The 17,712-nt window shown below is 43.1% G+C and overlaps 1 protein-coding gene across 2 annotated transcripts in view; it reads right to left on the reverse strand.

The window, feature by feature from the left end:
- evi5l (ecotropic viral integration site 5 like) overlaps positions 1-17,712 on the reverse strand; it is a 44,842-nt gene that overhangs the window by 18,184 nt on the left and 8,946 nt on the right. For both annotated transcript variants that reach the window (XM_079498498.1, XM_079498497.1), the window contains exons 3-9: positions 9,852-10,263; positions 5,314-5,503; positions 4,206-4,430; positions 3,889-3,963; positions 2,800-2,925; positions 2,408-2,551; positions 1,586-1,675 (exon numbers count right to left, since the gene is read on the reverse strand). In XM_079498498.1, the coding sequence (XP_079354624.1) occupies positions 1,586-1,675; positions 2,408-2,551; positions 2,800-2,925; positions 3,889-3,963; positions 4,206-4,430; positions 5,314-5,503; positions 9,852-10,099 (1,098 nt within the window). In that variant the 5' untranslated portion in view covers positions 10,100-10,263. The remainder of the gene's footprint in view (positions 1-1,585; positions 1,676-2,407; positions 2,552-2,799; positions 2,926-3,888; positions 3,964-4,205; positions 4,431-5,313; positions 5,504-9,851; positions 10,264-17,712) is intronic.

Below are 17,712 nucleotides of genomic sequence, written 5' to 3' on the forward strand. Positions count from 1 at the left end.
AAAAACAATAAGGCTGTTCCTTTTTGTGAAGATCGTACAGGCCAAATAAAAATGGTGCTATGTAAAGTCATAGGCTACTTTTTATTTTCACAAGTAGGGTGACCTATCTAAATCATTTTATTAGAATTTATTTGGAATCACTACCAAATAACCAAAGGAATTTGAATGTATGTTTTCGAATTGAAAATGTAAATGTATAGTGAATCTTCCTCAGTCTTCCAAACAACACTTGCTTGGGACAATGGCAGACCCGAGGCACAGAGAGATGCTCAGCAGGAGGCAGGTTTGAAGGTAAACATTGCAAGTTTTTACAGAAAGCAAGGCTACCCCTCAGCCCTCAGGGCTGCCCCCAACAAAACCTGATGTTGTTTGTCTTTTCTTTGTCTCGCATCACAAAATGTTGGTCCAATTAATGCATTATGCAGGCCAGCTTCACACCCTCAAAGTGAGTGATTTTGTATTTGCATGTGAAGCAGAGTGGAAAGACATTTAAGTCATCATACAAATATAAATACATAACTAACTGCTCTATTTTCAACAAGCTCCATTTCGTTTGTCTGCTGATTATTTGACTACTAATTGGTGTGTAACTTAGTCTCGGCAGAACATCTAAGGTGCCGCCTGTCGCAACCCAGTTTGTCAAAGCACATAAACGACCCTCGAAGCGATGCTAATTAAAAGTTTATCAAGCATTCATTTGCTCTGAGAGCTCAAGGTTTGCATGAAAAGCAAAGGGATGCAGCTCAAGTCTACACAAGGGACTGAGCAAAATACACAGAGAAACACAGTGAACTGAATGAAATAATAAACAAAGATGAAGATCATCAAACTAATAACTAGAGAGACAAAAACTAAACCAAAGGTGACACCTAGAGGTGAACTGAAGGAATGGTACAAAAGGGAAGCAGCGTTTCTAGTCTACTTTATTGCTGTTTTCAAGGTTAGAGAGGAAGAAAAAGCTGGCAAATACACGCCAGGAATGCTGATGGGGTGAGCCAGAGAGTGCTCAAAGTTGTTCCGGGTATAGGGGGCCTGGTTATTCTGGATAATTGCTAAGGAATCTAAAGGCAGAGCAGGGAAGCTCCTTTAGAGAAAGGCTATCGGCTAGCTATGGATTGGCTATTGCACCAAACAACACTTCAGGAGAACATTTCTGCCTGCCTCAATAACACTGTACAACTCCTCCTCCGGTTGAGTCAATCGGGATGATCAGAGTCAGACTGCGGGATGTTAAATCTACATTATAATCTTTTTTATTATGTGTTATTTTGTTGTCTGTGATGAATAAGGTTGGTAGGTAGGTAGGTAGGTACCTACCTACCTACCTACCTACCCACCTACCCACCTATAGGTAGGTGGGTAGGTAGGTAGGTAGGTAGGTAGGTAGGTAGGCAGGTAGGTAGGTGGGTGGGTAGGTAGGTAGGTAGGTAGGTGGGTGGGTGGGTGGGTAGGTAGGTAGGTAGGTGGGTAGGTAGGTGGGTAGGTAGGTAGGTAGGTAGGTAGGAGGTAGGTAGGTAGGTAGGTAGGTAGGTAGGTAGGTAGGAGGTAGGTAGGTAGGTAGGTAGGTAGGTAGGTAGGTAGGTACCTGTGACATGCCTTCCATATCCAACTGAATGAGGTCAGTCTGGTTGTACTGCAGGATGGCCATGCCAACACGGAAGATGATCTCTAGACCCTATAGGGATGTGATGCACAGGCACACGATTAAGAAAACATATTCAAACACATAAAATAGAAATAACCACATAAACTCTCTATATTTACTGAACTTGACCTGAGGTGTATCTGGCTTGGTCTTTTTTCCCACTACATCAAATCTCTTCACTGAAAATAGCCGATCTACAAGCTCACGTTGTGTCACAATGTGACACGTTGTGAGTTTGTGGATCGGCTATTTTCTGCAAATGTTCCTCAAAGAATAGGGAAGTTAGGTTTCAAGAGCTAAAACTGTCAAAACAAGAATGACTCAGTCATAACTGGCAGGTGCAGCTTGAGTTAGCTCATAATATTAGCTTCTGTTGCCACTCGCATTCCACTTCTCACTTGCGTTCTCATACAAGGCTGTTCTGCCTTTATTGATAGTATCAAGTGAAGATAGACAGGTAAGAGGGAGAGAGAGAAGGGGAGAGACATGCAGCAAAGGTCGTCATGAACGGGACTCAAACACACAACGAGCTGTCAGGCCAAAGCCTATATGTGGCATGCGCCTGGACCACTTGGCCAGCGGGCGCCCCAGAGTATGGGTTTTTATGCCATTCAGACTATGTCCACTCCTAGTGTCATCACTAGGACTACGATCGTCAGTACAGCGCTTTTCAAGCACCTAATTTTTCAAGCAAAAATTGTGTATGCGTTTGTGTGTGTGTGTGTGTGTGTGTGTGTGTGTGTGTGTGTGTGTGTGTCATACCTCATACATGAAGATGTCAAAGATCCGCGTGGCAACAGGCATTGGGAGGAAGGTGAGGAAGAGGGTGAGAAACCAGGAGGACGCATACATGGATGTGAGGAAACTCTGGGAGCGGAAATGGAGATTTAGCTCTGGAAGCTGCTCCTGAGGACCGGATGATGAGAAGATAAATTGAGAGAAAGACCAACAGACAGAGGGAGAAAGACAGCACGCACGAGATAAAGAACGAGCAAAAGGAAGAGGCATGGCCGATCAACACCTGAGCCACACACAATGTGAAAAACCAAGGCACACAATCGTGTTTAGATAAAGAAGCGGGATACTTGCTACCCCCTTGTGGATAATATTTGCATTCAAATCTAATGCACTCTACAGTACACAAGCTCTCTTACCTGTAGTAGGTACTCAAACTGGTAAATGCACAGGCCCAGCTCAGCCATGCTGGGTTTGAATAGTTCCCTTAGCCGGTACTCCTGCATCAGACGCACAAACACACAGAATGCCTCCTCCTCTGGCATCTGGTGAGGATAGGCAGACAGTATATTCACAATCAAAAATAATTTAACATCAAATATACATGCACTACTCAGAGACACACTTGGCAGTATATAGGATATATTAGGGCTGGGCAATTAATCAAATTCAGATCAGAATCAGATTTTTTGGTTTGGAAGATGATAAAGAAATTAAAATCCGAAAATCGATTTTCACTTAAATTAGGGTAATTACAGTTCGGATCTCGCTCATTAAAGCACTGCACAGGGCCAAAAGTCCAGCCCGGTCCTGCTAAGCATAATAAACCTGAGTCCAACACACAAAATTAATGTAATCTTTCTCTGCCGTGCATTTCTCTGGTGCGCGCAGCTCACAACTCTGAACATGTCCCAAACACTGAGGTTGTTTGATTTAACACACACATAACGTGCCACCAAAACAATCTCACAGCTTATCAATACCGTGTCCCGACCTACTGTCCCTTACATTAACTGTTCATTTTTCACAGAGGCTAAAAACAAAGTGAAGCCGACTTATGCTTCGCCATATGACGTGTGAGCATGCTGAAAATAGCCGATCTGCAAGCTCACAACGCACCGCATCCGCGACACATTGTGGCTTGTAGATCGTCTATTTTTGGCACGTGGAAATATGCAGGATGTGAGACCTTCAACGTTTCAACGTTTGCCTTCACAATAGGGATGTGCTTCTATACTTTATACTTTATATTCATACCTTCTCTGATTGCAATTTTGCACTGATCTCTTGTGATACTATACCTGTGCAATGCTGCTATTGTGTATTGTCTATTGTGTATTGTCTGTCTGTTTTTAAAAACGTTGATGTACTACTGCACTTTTGCCCAAGACAAATTTCCACTCGTGGGACAATAAAGTATATCTCATCTCATCTCATCTCATCTCATCATCTATAAGATACAAAACCATCTCAATGAAAATGAACTATCCTCATCATTCCTTCCGTACCTGCATTAGCAGCAGGCCGACGATGAATGCACTGCCTTGGCAGTATCCCACCTCCCGATCAACCAGTGAATATGCCTGGAAGAAAACCCCCACACACACATTAGGTTGGTTTCACTTCATGTGAATAGGAAAACGACCAGGGTGACATTTGTAGCCTAATCATTACTGCATTCAGTCTACTCCTTAAATGCCCCAACACACTCACGCACGCACGCACACACGCACGCACGCACCAGTAGATTGACTTTTCAGAAAACCTTTGCACCAAGACTGAAGCTCATGGATGAATATTAAACATTAAGGTCCTGCTTTCTCACCTTCATGACATTAAACAGTACTTCCTGGCCAAGGCTGTCTTGACCTTTGAAGAACTCGTGCTCTGGGTAGGTGCGGGCTATGTCCCTGCGGATGAGCTTCTCGCAGGGGGACGACATCTTCAACAGCTCTGAGTACTGGTTCTTCACCGGCATGTCCGTGGCGTTGCCCAGCAGCTGCCACACTATGGCCCGGAAGTGGTGGGGAATCCCCTTCCTAATCAACTCCTGGTGGTGGAAGAGACAGAGAGAGAGAGAGAGAGAGAGAGAGAGAGAGGACGAAAGAATGAGGATGAGGAAGGATAGAGCGCAAGTACGTTTATTGATAATCAATCATGTTGGTTCTATCCATCCATCCATCCATCCATCCATCTATGACATACAAAAACAAAAAGAAAGTAAGAGGGTGAGTGGATTGCAATTATCAAATAATTAATAAAAATCAGACCCGTCTGAAGTGGGTGGTACTGTACTGTACTGTACTGTACTGTACTGTACTGTACTGTACTGTACTGTACTGTACTGTACTGTACTGTACTGTACTGTACTGTACTGTACTCCTCCCTGGCCCCTGTGTGTGTGTGTGTGTGTGTGTGTGTGTGTGTGTGTGTGTGTGTGTGAAACAATATCAAGGACTAACATTACTTTGCTAAATCAATTCTAACTGCTTTTCTGTTTGCAGATTTGTCCGGTCCAGTTTGCAGGTGTAGCAGAGTGCTAATATCTCCCTTGGCTAAGGAGGGATACTCCTTTGACTGAGTGAAAAGTATCACTGGTTGTGCTTTTCCACTGCATTGCACCAGCTCAACTCAACTCGACTGTACAGTACAAGCTTTTGGTACCAGCCAGGTAATACTTTTTCCATTGCGGGTGTAGCTGGCCACCCAAACCTCTGCATAGCAGCGTCACCTGAACTGTCCAAATATTCTGATAAGAGATAAATACTCTCCTTTCTTTACCATCACTTTTCACATGGCCCGGTTGAGTAAGGAAATAAATAATATAAGAAAGGGGTGAATAAATTATTGATAGGTCTGTTGTTAATCCCTCCTATCGTCACAGTTAGCAGTTTTCCCTCTATAATCTATATGCCCCATTCAGTCACATTCACCTTGAGCAGTTTGTCCTTCTTGCGTCTCCACTCCTCCCACTCGTTGACGATGCGTCCCCAGAGGATCCAGGTGTCCTCCTCCAGGTGGGACAGGTTGGAGGAGGCCGAGGAGCTGGACACCAGAGAGCCGCTGCTGTTTCGCCGCGAGCCGCTCATGGAGCGCAGGGACTTGGAGTCTGCCTCCAGCAGCCTGAGTGAGGAGAGAGCACCCTGTAAGAGGTGATGATGTCCCACTGACTGTAGTCTCACATGGTCAGACCCACCGTCTTTATGTCAACGAGTGTAGTGACGCTTTGTTTCGCCAGAGAAAGTCTGGCTGGCTTGTAATAATAAAATCACACTTGTATGAAGTGAGGGGCACCTTTTGTACATCAGGGGGGGGGGGGGTCCATAGACTCCCACATTGGTTACAGTTGTACTGTTTCTTTCCTTCATACGTTGTCATTTAGCGCCCTAAACAAACATTAAAGTCCATAGACTTGGCTGACAAACGATTCACGCCATTAGTGCTCTCATACCAAAAACATCCCATAGTATAGACTTGGCTGCCATATGACGTCATCTTCAAAAGGGCAAGCACCCCTCAATAAGTCTGTGGTTGGTCTAAGGAGGACAATTTATAATTCATCTGTCACAAATGCTTATCCACTTTTCACCATTGCCTCAGATGTTACAGTCTAAAGAGCCTTTCAAACGGGAGGAAAGCAGGCGTTGTTGCCTGGACCAACGACAGGTCTCCTCCAGGTCTGCTCCAGAGGGGCGCAACAACGCAAGCGTAAAAAAAAGCTAAACAGTATCCAGGTCTGGTGAGTCGCGGGCGTGTGCACGAAACGAGCACACTCGCAACAAATTCACGGGACTGCGCGCCGCTCGCGTAAATACGCTTGCGTTGTCGCTCCCAGTGCTCCGCGCAAAAACGCAGGTCTCATTGAAAATGAACTATAGGCGCGTTATATCGCTTCACGTTTGAAAGGCCCTTTACAGATAGGCCTATTAGATATTTATCTAATAATCTGGCTACTGTTTCCAATGTGTGTGTCTGATATGGGACAGCGAACCCACTCCTCATTTTACCTCTACTTTTGTTCAGATGGACTTTACACAGTTGGGCTCAGCAGGTAGTTACAATAGTAAACACTTGAGTGAGTGACAAATAAGTAGCATGCTATGTACTATGTAGCATATTACCCAAATTACACAGGTTTTAAATCCTATTTATACTAGCAATGGTGTAAAATGTCTTGCTCTTTTGGCCCACCTCTTCTGACTAAAATGTGGAACCACCACTACTGACTACTTGGATCACATATCCTGGCTGACGGCGCAGCCCTGTGTGAGTTCTCTCCTTGCACCTGTGTTACCCACAGTCTAGACCGCTGACACCTGTTTAATGCATCTGGACCACACAGACCCAATTTACTATGCTCTGAAACCATAGCCTACAACACATCCATTTCATGTTTATCTCATTATTATAATTATTATTATTATCCCAGTGGCTATTTCTTTTGAACTCTCTAAATGGCATAGCAAATTAAAATGTAAATACTTCCACAATCTTAACTGATAATAAAAGTAATTATTACTATCGCACTTAATATCAGATGCCCCCCCCCCCCCCGCATTCTCTCTCTCTCTCTCTCTCTCTTATGATTCTATCTATTACTTTTTTGATTAATTTAATCATCTTGAAGCCCACCCCATCATGCATAAGAAATAATAATCTGTCAAAAATCTAAAAAACTACAAATCAATATATATGTATACATGTACAGTATACTGTATACTGTATACATCAGTCGGTGTGACCGACTGACGGGTTTTGCAAGTTTTTAATCTGCAACCTTTGGTCGCAATCACTAATCATAGTAATAATTTCTGGATATGATGCATGCAAGTGTTTTGAATGAGACTAAGTCCTGGCTGACATGATCTATTCAATAAAATGTACAGTATGTGTTTGTTAACTGTAACTGCAACCATAAACCAGACATCCTGTGTTTGGTTTAAAGTGCTAGTAGTTCAGGCGTAGTTCACCCAAAAAACATAACATACATTTCTATCAATTGCAATTAAACACACCAAGCCTTGAATTCATGGAGACAGTGTATTTTGTTTTCCTTCTTTGAGTCTCCTTACTCTCCTACCAGATCACCGATCACCTCCGCTCATCAAATTATTGGCTTAGGATTGTGACAAAAACAAAACAATCGCCAGCGGCTTCATGGGGATAGAAAATAAGTACATTTTTGGGTGAACTACTCTACTTTTGGATCAGAGCTTAACATCACAGGCTATCACTCAATGACTCTCCCAAGACAATGAGCACTTTTGGGCTTATAGAACCCATCTCAGATGCCAGACTGTCTGTCTGTGCCCATCTCCGTTTTTATTGTTTATTGCTCTTATCTTATAAACCACTCTCAGGAAAACAGACCACATTGGTATGCCCAGTCAAGCCCCTGTCTGAGATTTACAACCATGCAAGTCTTTCTCGCCACAGAGAAGCCCCTTTTATCTCAGGCATGTGAACTTGATGTGTATGTTTTAATACTTTTTAATGAATGTCATGATATAATTTGATACATTTAGCTACTTGTATATGATAATTCGAATGCAAACTTTTGTTTTTATTATCATATTTAATGCTGTTCAATAACAATATGCCTGCAGGCTGCCAGGCTCTAATTTGACCTAAATCTAAATTGGCAAAGAAACAAGGTTTCAGTCTGGTCTATTGACTTCCATTCATGACATTTAAGTTAAATATTTCAAAAGGGAGGAAGGAGGAGGTGGAGGAGGCACCCGCTTCCAATGTTATCAGCCGATAATCACCAGCATGTTCTTATCTGGACCATGCAATGCAGCCAGTATGGACATTTCCACATACTACCTACCGTGAGTAGGCGACTAGGAAATGCGGAAGTGAAATTACTGGCGCTGAAGCGAAAACAAGGTGAAACTGACTTACATGGCTGGTTAAAACTGACGTTAGGGTTAGAATTAGGGTTAGATTTAGGGTTACGTCAGTATGTGGAACTGGAAATGTCCATTCTGGCTGCAGTGCATGCTGTTGATAAGGGCTGATGACGGAGATGAAATCCTCTGATAACATCCAAAGCCGCTAGTGGAGGTGCTTCTTTGGCCTGCTGGCAGTGTGCAGAACTGTGCCCACACAGACCCACCCTCTTATAGACAACTAGGCTCCTGCAGAGCCGTGGCCTGTATTTCCACTTAATACACTGCGTTCCAAAAATGAAATGGGTTTGTAGGTTATGGTTGTAGGAGTCTGTGACGAGCACAATGTGTGTGGTAAATTCTTATTTGTGAATCAGATGTTTTGTGATCATAGATATATTTTCATAGATATATTTTTATTGCATTGACTTGTGAGATTGTAGATCTGCTATTTTCACCACTCGTTTGGGTGCCGACAAATGTCTAATTTATTTTTTAGGTCTTGAGCTAAAAGGTTTGGGAACCACAGGATTAGACTGATTAGACATGCTTTTAAGTTCAACATATTTTATGCTTCTTATAATCAGGTGCAGAAGTACACAGAAAGGTCAGGCGCTGCCTGCAGATGGCATGAGAGGTTCTCTTTGATGATTGTACACTGGGTGCTCTGTGCATGGCTGGTAATTAAATGAAGGACATAGTTAATGGTTGCTATGTATCCCACAATGTTTTGCCTCAGCTACAAAGCTACTTGGATAATGTCAAGGTCTATTCGACTTTCCCTGCATTGCTTTTTCCGCAATAGCACAATTGTACCTGTTTTTTAGATTGAACTAAGCCTCTAAGTATAAGCACTAGTATACTATTGAGCTATTTCATTCAACCTGTTTTTCATTGGTGCCATTCAGTGTTAATTTTGTTGAGTATAAGACTAGGACTAAAAGACTAAAAGATTTTTGATATTTTGTTGACTAAAACTAGATTAAGACTAATATAAACAATTTCAGATTACTAAATAGGACTAATAAAACTAAATGGTGTGTTCAAAAGACTAAGACTAAATCAGAATTTGCTGTCAAAATTAAATTACTAAGATTTTGATATTTACCGTATTCAACTAAGACTAGACGAAGACTAAACAATTTAAAACTAAATGGTGTGTTATTCAAAAGCCCAACACACACCGTCTGTGAACGCCGCGCGTCAAAACAGCCGCCTCCGTTATTTTCAATGAACCTATCCCACACCGGCGGCGTCAGACGCGCGCTGGCGCGTGTTCACGCCTCGCCTGCCGCTCCGATACGCCGCTGTTCTATTTTCCAGGCGTTGCCGCACGGCCTCCATCCGGGAATCCGTGGGCGTGGCTGTCCGCATCCTGTGGGTGTTGCTGTGTGGCTATGACGTGCGGCAATACTGTGCCGCGTCGCTGCGCACCCGCTTCACAGGCGGTGTGTGTTGGGCTTAAGACTACTGTAAATCTGAATTTGCTGTCAAAATTAACACTGGTGCCAATTGCTTAAACCAGAATCAATTGAACAGAATCCTCGCCCGAGCCACACCACAACAGCGGGAGCCCTCACCTGTTCTGCTCCTCCAGTTTGGCCAGCAGCTCCAGTTCATCTGGACTCAGGTTCTCCGAGTCTGCCGGGGAGGCCGCAGGTGCTGAGAGCAATGCATCGTGGGAAGATGAGTCCGGGCTGAGCACGGGGCTACCAATCGAAGGGGGGTCTTGGTCCATGCCGGAGGGCGATGAGGAGGGGCAGCTCAACTGAGCGGGAGGAGCCCTGATAGAATCCTCTCTTTCTGGACTAGCGCTTGGTGTAGACATGGCGATGGCCGCTGGGGAAGAAGGCGTGAAGCACTAGCAGTGTGACGGGAGGTTGCAGGAGGGTCTCCGTCCTAACCCGCCACCCCCTCGCTGAGGCTGGCTGTTGCTTGATTAGCAGGCCGCCTTGCTGGCCTTGGAGCCAACAGGATTAGAGCTCCTCAAACCTGTCGCAGAGATAAAAGTCGATGAAGAGAATTAGATTGACTCAAATCTTGTTATTTTCAGCAAGCAACGCCGTATGGCAACACATTATAATTTACGCTGGTGGAATTTTTGTTCATAATATAATTCTTAGTGATGTGAAAAATGCCTCATGGACATAAATATGTAAGATACCGGTACGTCATTCTGGATCTCGCCCTTGCTGCAGGAGTGACTGAAATGATGTAAGCACTGGCTACAACAACGGTTTCAAGTGTCAACTGTTTTTCTTCTCTTGCAAATTGAGGCATGTTTTCAAGGCAACAAAGATAATGGCTTTTAAGATGATGGAAAAAACAACAACTATAATTACATTTTCGGATAAAGCACAGAAGGTGTGTGTGTGTGTGCATGTGTGTGTGTGTGCATGTTTGTGTGTGTAGTATGTGTGTGCGTGCGTATGCGAGTGCGTGCGTGTGCGCGTAACACTGTGTGCATGAAAGCATAGCTTATATTTACGTGGTCTTGAAGAGATAAATAGAGCGAGGGAAGTGCATGTTTGACTAATCACTAAAGGACATGCATGGAAGGACTGTGAGACATTTAAACAGGCTATGTGTATGGTGTGTCAGCGGGTTCTGCATGCTGCTCAATGTGCAACATTCTACCAGCTAACGCTAGATAGCAAGCTAGGCCTCGAAAGGCAGAGCTTCCCCCAGCTCTCCCCATCGACATGGATAAACAACTCTCCCTCGTTCTCTCTCTCCCTTCTTACCTATATCTTCCTCTCTCTCCCTGTGTGTCTCTCTCTCTGTCTCGATCTTCCTCGCTCTCTCCCTTCATGTCCCCTCCCCCAATCTTTCTCCTCCTTACCCCTCTCTCCCCCCCATCCATCCCTGCCTCCCTCCATCCCGCCATGCCTCTCTCTTCCTCTCAGTAGGAAGCGATACTGTTGCTCTGGGGGAGTTGATGCTGAGCTGAGCCATAATAGTCACTCATGTGTCTGTTTGTCTGCATTATGGATGACAGCTCTGATAATGGGAGGACCCTGTGGAGCGGACTGCTGTACTACACGCACGCACGCACGCACGCACGCACGCACGCACGCACGCACGCACGCACGCACGCACGCACGCACGCAGGCAGGCAGGCAGGCAGACAGACAGACAGACAGACAGACAGACAGACAGACATGCACTTACAGAATACTTCAAAGACTTGACAAAGAGGCATAACTTAAAAAATCACACCCGTGTGAAGTGAGGGGCGCTCTTATCATTATACATCATCATACATCATCTCATGAACAACTGCATTTATGTGATTGGTTGGTTAAATTTACGTCATATTTGGCGGACATTTGACCTAATTTCTCCTTTCATTGTCAATGGCAAATATGAGACGTGTGGGGACAAAAGCTATATATAGGAGCGGCTAGCGCCCCTCAAAAATAACAAATAAATCACACCTGTGTGAAGTGAGGGGCGCTCTTATCATCATACATCATTGTACATCACATTCCGTGCTCAGCCAATCAAATCATCACAAATGTCATTCCAGGCACTTTTAGTGACATTTCTGCCCTCATTTTTATCACTTTTATTAATATGTTTGCTCAGCCAATCAAATCATCGCTGTGGGGTGATCAGCCAATCATAAGCCCGGAAAGCTGGGCATAGGAGGGGCTAGCGCCCCTCAAAAAAAAAGAGGAACTGAAGAAGAGTTCAGGCTCTTTCTGATGTTTTTGGAAAGGGAGGTAAATTGGCATCATTTAGAACTTCTGATGTGCAGTCTCACTTCTGATGTGCACCCAAGTTCTAAGATGTCCTGACTGTCCGAGTGAGAATAGGTGCACGGTGAGCAGAGAAAAAGGAGACAGAGGGCAGAGAGAGAGAGCTAGAGAGAGAGGGATAGGGCCTGAACCCAGTATGAATGGGGATGACACTGGAGAAGGCACAACACAAACGCTGCATTCATACACAGAAACCAGCCCAATCAAAAGAACCATTAAGATGTCCATGAGACCAAACACTTGGTCAAATCAGCCAATCAGAAGCACTGTTGTCACCGCATTGTCACGCCCATGCCTAACACACTAGTATTGACCTCCAATATAATAATATGCAGATGGTGTAAACTGACATTTCTACAGTAATCTAGGACCATAAGTAAACCAAGAACCTATCAGTGAACAGTCTGATTTCATTATAATGAAAAGATTACACGTACAAACTATCGGATACCAGGTCATCAAATGAACCTGGCATCTGTCTAAATAACATGCTATCTAAATTACATTTTAACCTTTGAATAAGACTGTTAATATACCATGTTGACTAATTGAATAGGACCACAATGGAAACGAGTCCCCAGGACTTTTTTCTGTTATCTTTTTAGCCTTAATGTATACTGTACGGACTAATAGATAGATAGATACCTTTATTATCCCACAGGGGGAAATCAGTCGCCCAGAGGCGGCACAGCAGTTAAGGTTACAACATACATCATCATCATTTTTCGACCGTGGTCGAGATCGTGGATTTCACAATATTACGCCAGACTTCCCGGTCCTTCATTGCCATCCCCAGTTCCTGCTTATTGATGCCTGTGTCCCTAGCAATGACATCAGGGAACGACAGTTTTCTACCTCTGGTCTGCTTTGAGGCAGGACTCCAGAGAAGAAGGGAAGATATAACCTCATTGTCAGCTCTGTAGCAGTGGCCGGGAAACTGTGTTCTTCTGGATCGGACTAGTGAAGAAACACGGGGAAGGTTGCCGTATATTAGATTAGTCGATGGTTGGCTCTTCCAAGACAGATTTTGCGCTCTCATTAGAAGGCGGGTGTAAGTGCCATCCAACCGTTTCTCTAGTTTCTTTGAAAGTGTCCATGTCTCGGAGCCATAGAGTAGAATCGACTCAACGGTCGTCCTAAATATTTTTACTTTTAACATCTTACTAAGCTGGGATGACCAGATCTTATGCATGTCATTGCAGGCTGACCAGGCCATACCCTTCCTAGTTTTAAAGTCCTTTTGGGAAGAAGATGTTTCAGAGGAGTTTTTATAATGTGGTTATTGTTGGATTTGCATATATTTACGTATTCGGTTTTCGTCTCGTTGAGATAAAGACCAACACAGTTGGAGGCCTGTTCAAGAGACTGAAGGAGAGCCTGAGTGTATTCCAATGATTGACTGATAAGCGCAATGTCATCAGCGAAGTCAGTGTCGGTTAGGTATTTAGCAGGATGACGAGAGCTTCTCCTAGGGTTTAGTGGGAGCCCTTATCATTGATAGTATCAACTGACATACGAAGAACATAATACACACACACACACACACACACACACACACACACACACACACACACAGTCACACACACACACACACACACACACACACACACACACACACGCACACGCACACGCACACGCACACACACGCACACACAGAAAGTCAGGTATGACCATAAAATTGTGACAGGGTATATGAACCTTATCAGTTGAATTGAGTCTGGCTGTCTATTTTGCAAGGAAGCTTCTTATCTGTACAGTGGTCTAAAATACTAACTTGTAGATTGGGTATTTTTGGCAAAGGGATTTGGTGTAGAGGGAAAAAGAGCACATCAAGTACAGAGCCAACTCAGGTCAGCTTTACCCAGTATAGAGGATTTAAATGATAACAAAAACATGGGTCCTGATGTCATTTAAGAGAACAAGTGCAATGTCACTGAATGCAGGCCAGGCTCCAAAAAGGTGAGTCATGATAATGGTTCTTCCACTCAGACAGGGACACCCACATTTACTTAATCGTATACAAGTGAAGTCCTCGCTCAAAGGACAATGTCATATGTTTTAAAGTTATGTCATACGTCATGTTATCAAAATGAGATATGGGGAGAGAGAAATGCAGCCTGCCCTTTCCCATAGCTGGCACAACATGGTCGCTTCATTATGAACCCATTGTGTCCGTCTCGATTTTGCTTTAGAACATAATGCAGCATACTACATGACGTGAAATGGATTTGAGTGTGTCCTTAGTTGTGAAAAGTGTCCAATTCACCTTAAGTACAGTGAGTCACAACATCTGTGGCAATTACCACGCTGTGTGCATATTCTGGTCTCTTCTAAACCGGTATGGATTGTAAAACAGTTATTGCATTGTGCAGCAGCTTTGCCCAAGTGCATCCAAGCTCTCACTGTCCACAACAGACAGTACTATTGTACTGTGCACCCTCTGAATATCCCCTCCCCCCACAAGAAAAAACAACACTCAGTCCACATAAACATTACCAACACCCGTTCCCTCATGGTATGCATGACTTGCTCCTTCTTGAGTATACACGCAGAAAGTGTGTTTGATTTACAAAATACGATTGACTAGAAGTTATACCATTCATGTTCCCCAGCAGGGCGGGCCTATTCATTAGGTCAGAGCACTGAACCAAAAGCAAAGTCATTTTCCATCCTCAAAACTTGCCGACTCATGCCGAGCCATGAAGCCCATAGTGCAGGGCCTATAGTGTTTATGTAGCGTAAGGCAGGTTGATGCACAAGTACACCCCCTGGACATGATGCTAATATGTCGCTAATATGTTGCTAATATGTCGCAGGGACATTGATGCTGAGTGCCAAGCAGGAAGGCATTGTGCCCCTAGAGTCTTTGGTATGACCCGGCTGGGGATCAAATCCCGACCTCCTAATCGCAGGGCAGACACTCTCCCCACTCTCTCTCCCTATCTCCCCATATCCTTTGATTGTACAGGCTTTATCAAACCTGTAAAATCAAAAGAGAGGGGGGGAAAGGGCTACTAAAACATTAGTTGTTAGTTTTCCTATGTCCAGCTTTTAGTGTATGTGCAAACACAAACTTTGTCCTACACAAACATTGCCTAACAAAATTTGAAGGTGAGAACGCAAATTCTGATTGACCGGAATTAGATGATATATGATAATGTACGATGATAAGAGCACCCCTCACTTCACACGGGTGTGATTTTTAATTATACATCTGGGAAAATTAAAATGAATACCAGATGTAAGCTATTATTTATTTCCATACATACCCAATGTGTGTCTTGCCCTTATTAGAGCATTCCACCACTGACATCAAGGGCAACTCCTCTGGCTTCCCTGTTGTTGCAACTCATGATCTCATGACTGTCTGTCTGTGGCATTAACACTGAGCCTCTTCTTTCAACACCACATATGAACTGTCTGGGATTAGTGGGCTATCATTGCTTAATTCTTGGCTTTTGAAATTACGTCATATAGCCAAGTCTATTGACTTTAATGTTTGTATAGAGCACTTTAAAAAAAAATTGCCAGCCAAGTCTATGGACTTTAAGGGCAGTATTATGCGTGTCTTAAGTACCAGGTCTTATGACTTAACTTAAGACCTGGAGGCGTGGTCAATGCTGTTTGGCTATTCTGAGTGGCCAAATGGCATTGATCACGCCTCCAGGTCTTAAGTTAAGTAATAAGACCTGGCACTTAAGACACGCATAATACTGCCCTAAATGTTTTTTTATGGTACTAAATGACGACATGTCATGTAGCCAGTATAAATAGTTAAATACATCGTGTTGCAGATTTTGTTTTATTTTATTTACAATAACACTGCATTCATGTCTTGCAATGTCTATAGTGGCAGTGAGTCTGAAATCATGTGGCAGCCACAGTGGGCATCCCTCACTTCACATGAGTCGAGTGTGATTTTATTTTATCCCTGGAGGCAATCTGTAAAACCAACAACGACCACCAGAAGATGATGGGACGTGATATGACAGGCAAGCAAGCTATGTATGCATGCAGTACGTGTGCCACCCATGCATTATAGCCCTTTGTGATGTCTTGACATTTACACAAATGTAGGCTATGCAGGCTGAAAGCTGACCTCCAAGAGGTTACGCAACATTCTGTCAGAGTCATACTTTGTTGAACGTGACAGGGCACAAATAACTCTGTGGTTTATGTTCATCTATCTTTGCGATGGGAACAGTTGCCCATTAACTCTGAGAGGTCTGTGAGAATGTTGGGCCTGCAAGTTAGCCCATGTTGTCATTATAGCTACTACGGTCCATCTGTTTTCCAAACAGCCTACCGCTACTATAAGCGATTTGTATGCAATATTATAATTTAATTGGCGGATCTCTGTTCGCTAATGCAGCAGATGTTTTCTGAGACATATCCAATGAGAATGTTCCCAGTCACTAAGCCTGAATGAGAAGGAGATGCGCATTTAGGGCAATTGGAATGGCATTGCCGACAAATGTTCCCCAGATGGTCCTGGACGGTTCCCTGAATGGACTAACCATATGAACTGTGTATAATATGACTAAGACTTTCCTGTTCTTAATTTAGGTGCAAATCCTTCAGCAGATGATTTGCTGCCCCTCTAACTGGAAACTGTCTTGAAATAGAGTTCTTCCATGGTGTTTTGAAACACGCACATCCAAAACCCATTGCCTTATGGCCTATTATACGCTTTGTTGTATGACGAATAGCGAAAATAGACGATATAATAAGCTCACAACGCATCACATCACAACACAACACATTGTGAGCTTGTAGATCTGCAATTTATTTTAATTTTTTCAGTTTTTGAAACTTTTCACCCAACATGCCAAAGAAAAGGGATGTCTTTCAGTCAGGCTGAGACCACTGAGTGTGTAGCCACGGAAATGGACAGAAGGAATCCTGGCAGATCAGAGTATATTACACAATACAGTACAGAACAATGATGATACACATTAATCACTCTCTAATCTCTCAAAAGGATTACATCACAGTGCTGGTGAGGATAACTTGCTAGTAGTTATTTACAGCATCATCATCATCATCAATGCTCCACAGGCACTTGTAATGTAATATCTGAATCACATTTTCCGCAGAGTACCCATAATATCATCTTGACATTTCATACAGAATCAAGATATACGTCAACCTGCCATGAACACTGAATAGTGGTTCTATGTTTTCTTTATAAATAAAATGTCCAATCTGTATGGTAGAGTACTAGAGTATGTTTACAATTTAACTTATACAATCTGACACAAATTTTTACCTGATGGTCAAGATTCAATTTATCCTCTGAGCAAGCTCTATTAGCTCAATTTCAGGTCTTGAGCAGGAAACTTGGTTCAAAAGAGGAAAGTTACAACACTTGCACTTATAACAATAATATAATAATTACAAATGATTGTTTCATTAATTCAAAGTCTATATTTTCCAAAAGGCTGAGGTAAAAAATATGAATTAATTAATTAACTGATTAATTCTACAAAATAATTGGACCTTCTTTTTTTCTTTAAAATGTAGAGTTGTTAATATATTACGGTTAATGATTTATCTTATTTAATGGTGGAAACTGAAAATGTCTAATTGTATTCTCTGCAGCTATTTTGGTCTTGTGGCCATAAGGACTGTATGTTGTTGTTACCAGTCTAAGTGCCCTTATTTTGATATACTGTATTTA

The sequence above is a fragment of the Electrona antarctica genome (genome assembly GCF_951216825.1).
Source record: "Electrona antarctica genome assembly, chromosome: 4".
Lineage (NCBI taxonomy): Eukaryota > Metazoa > Chordata > Actinopteri > Myctophiformes > Myctophidae > Electrona > Electrona antarctica.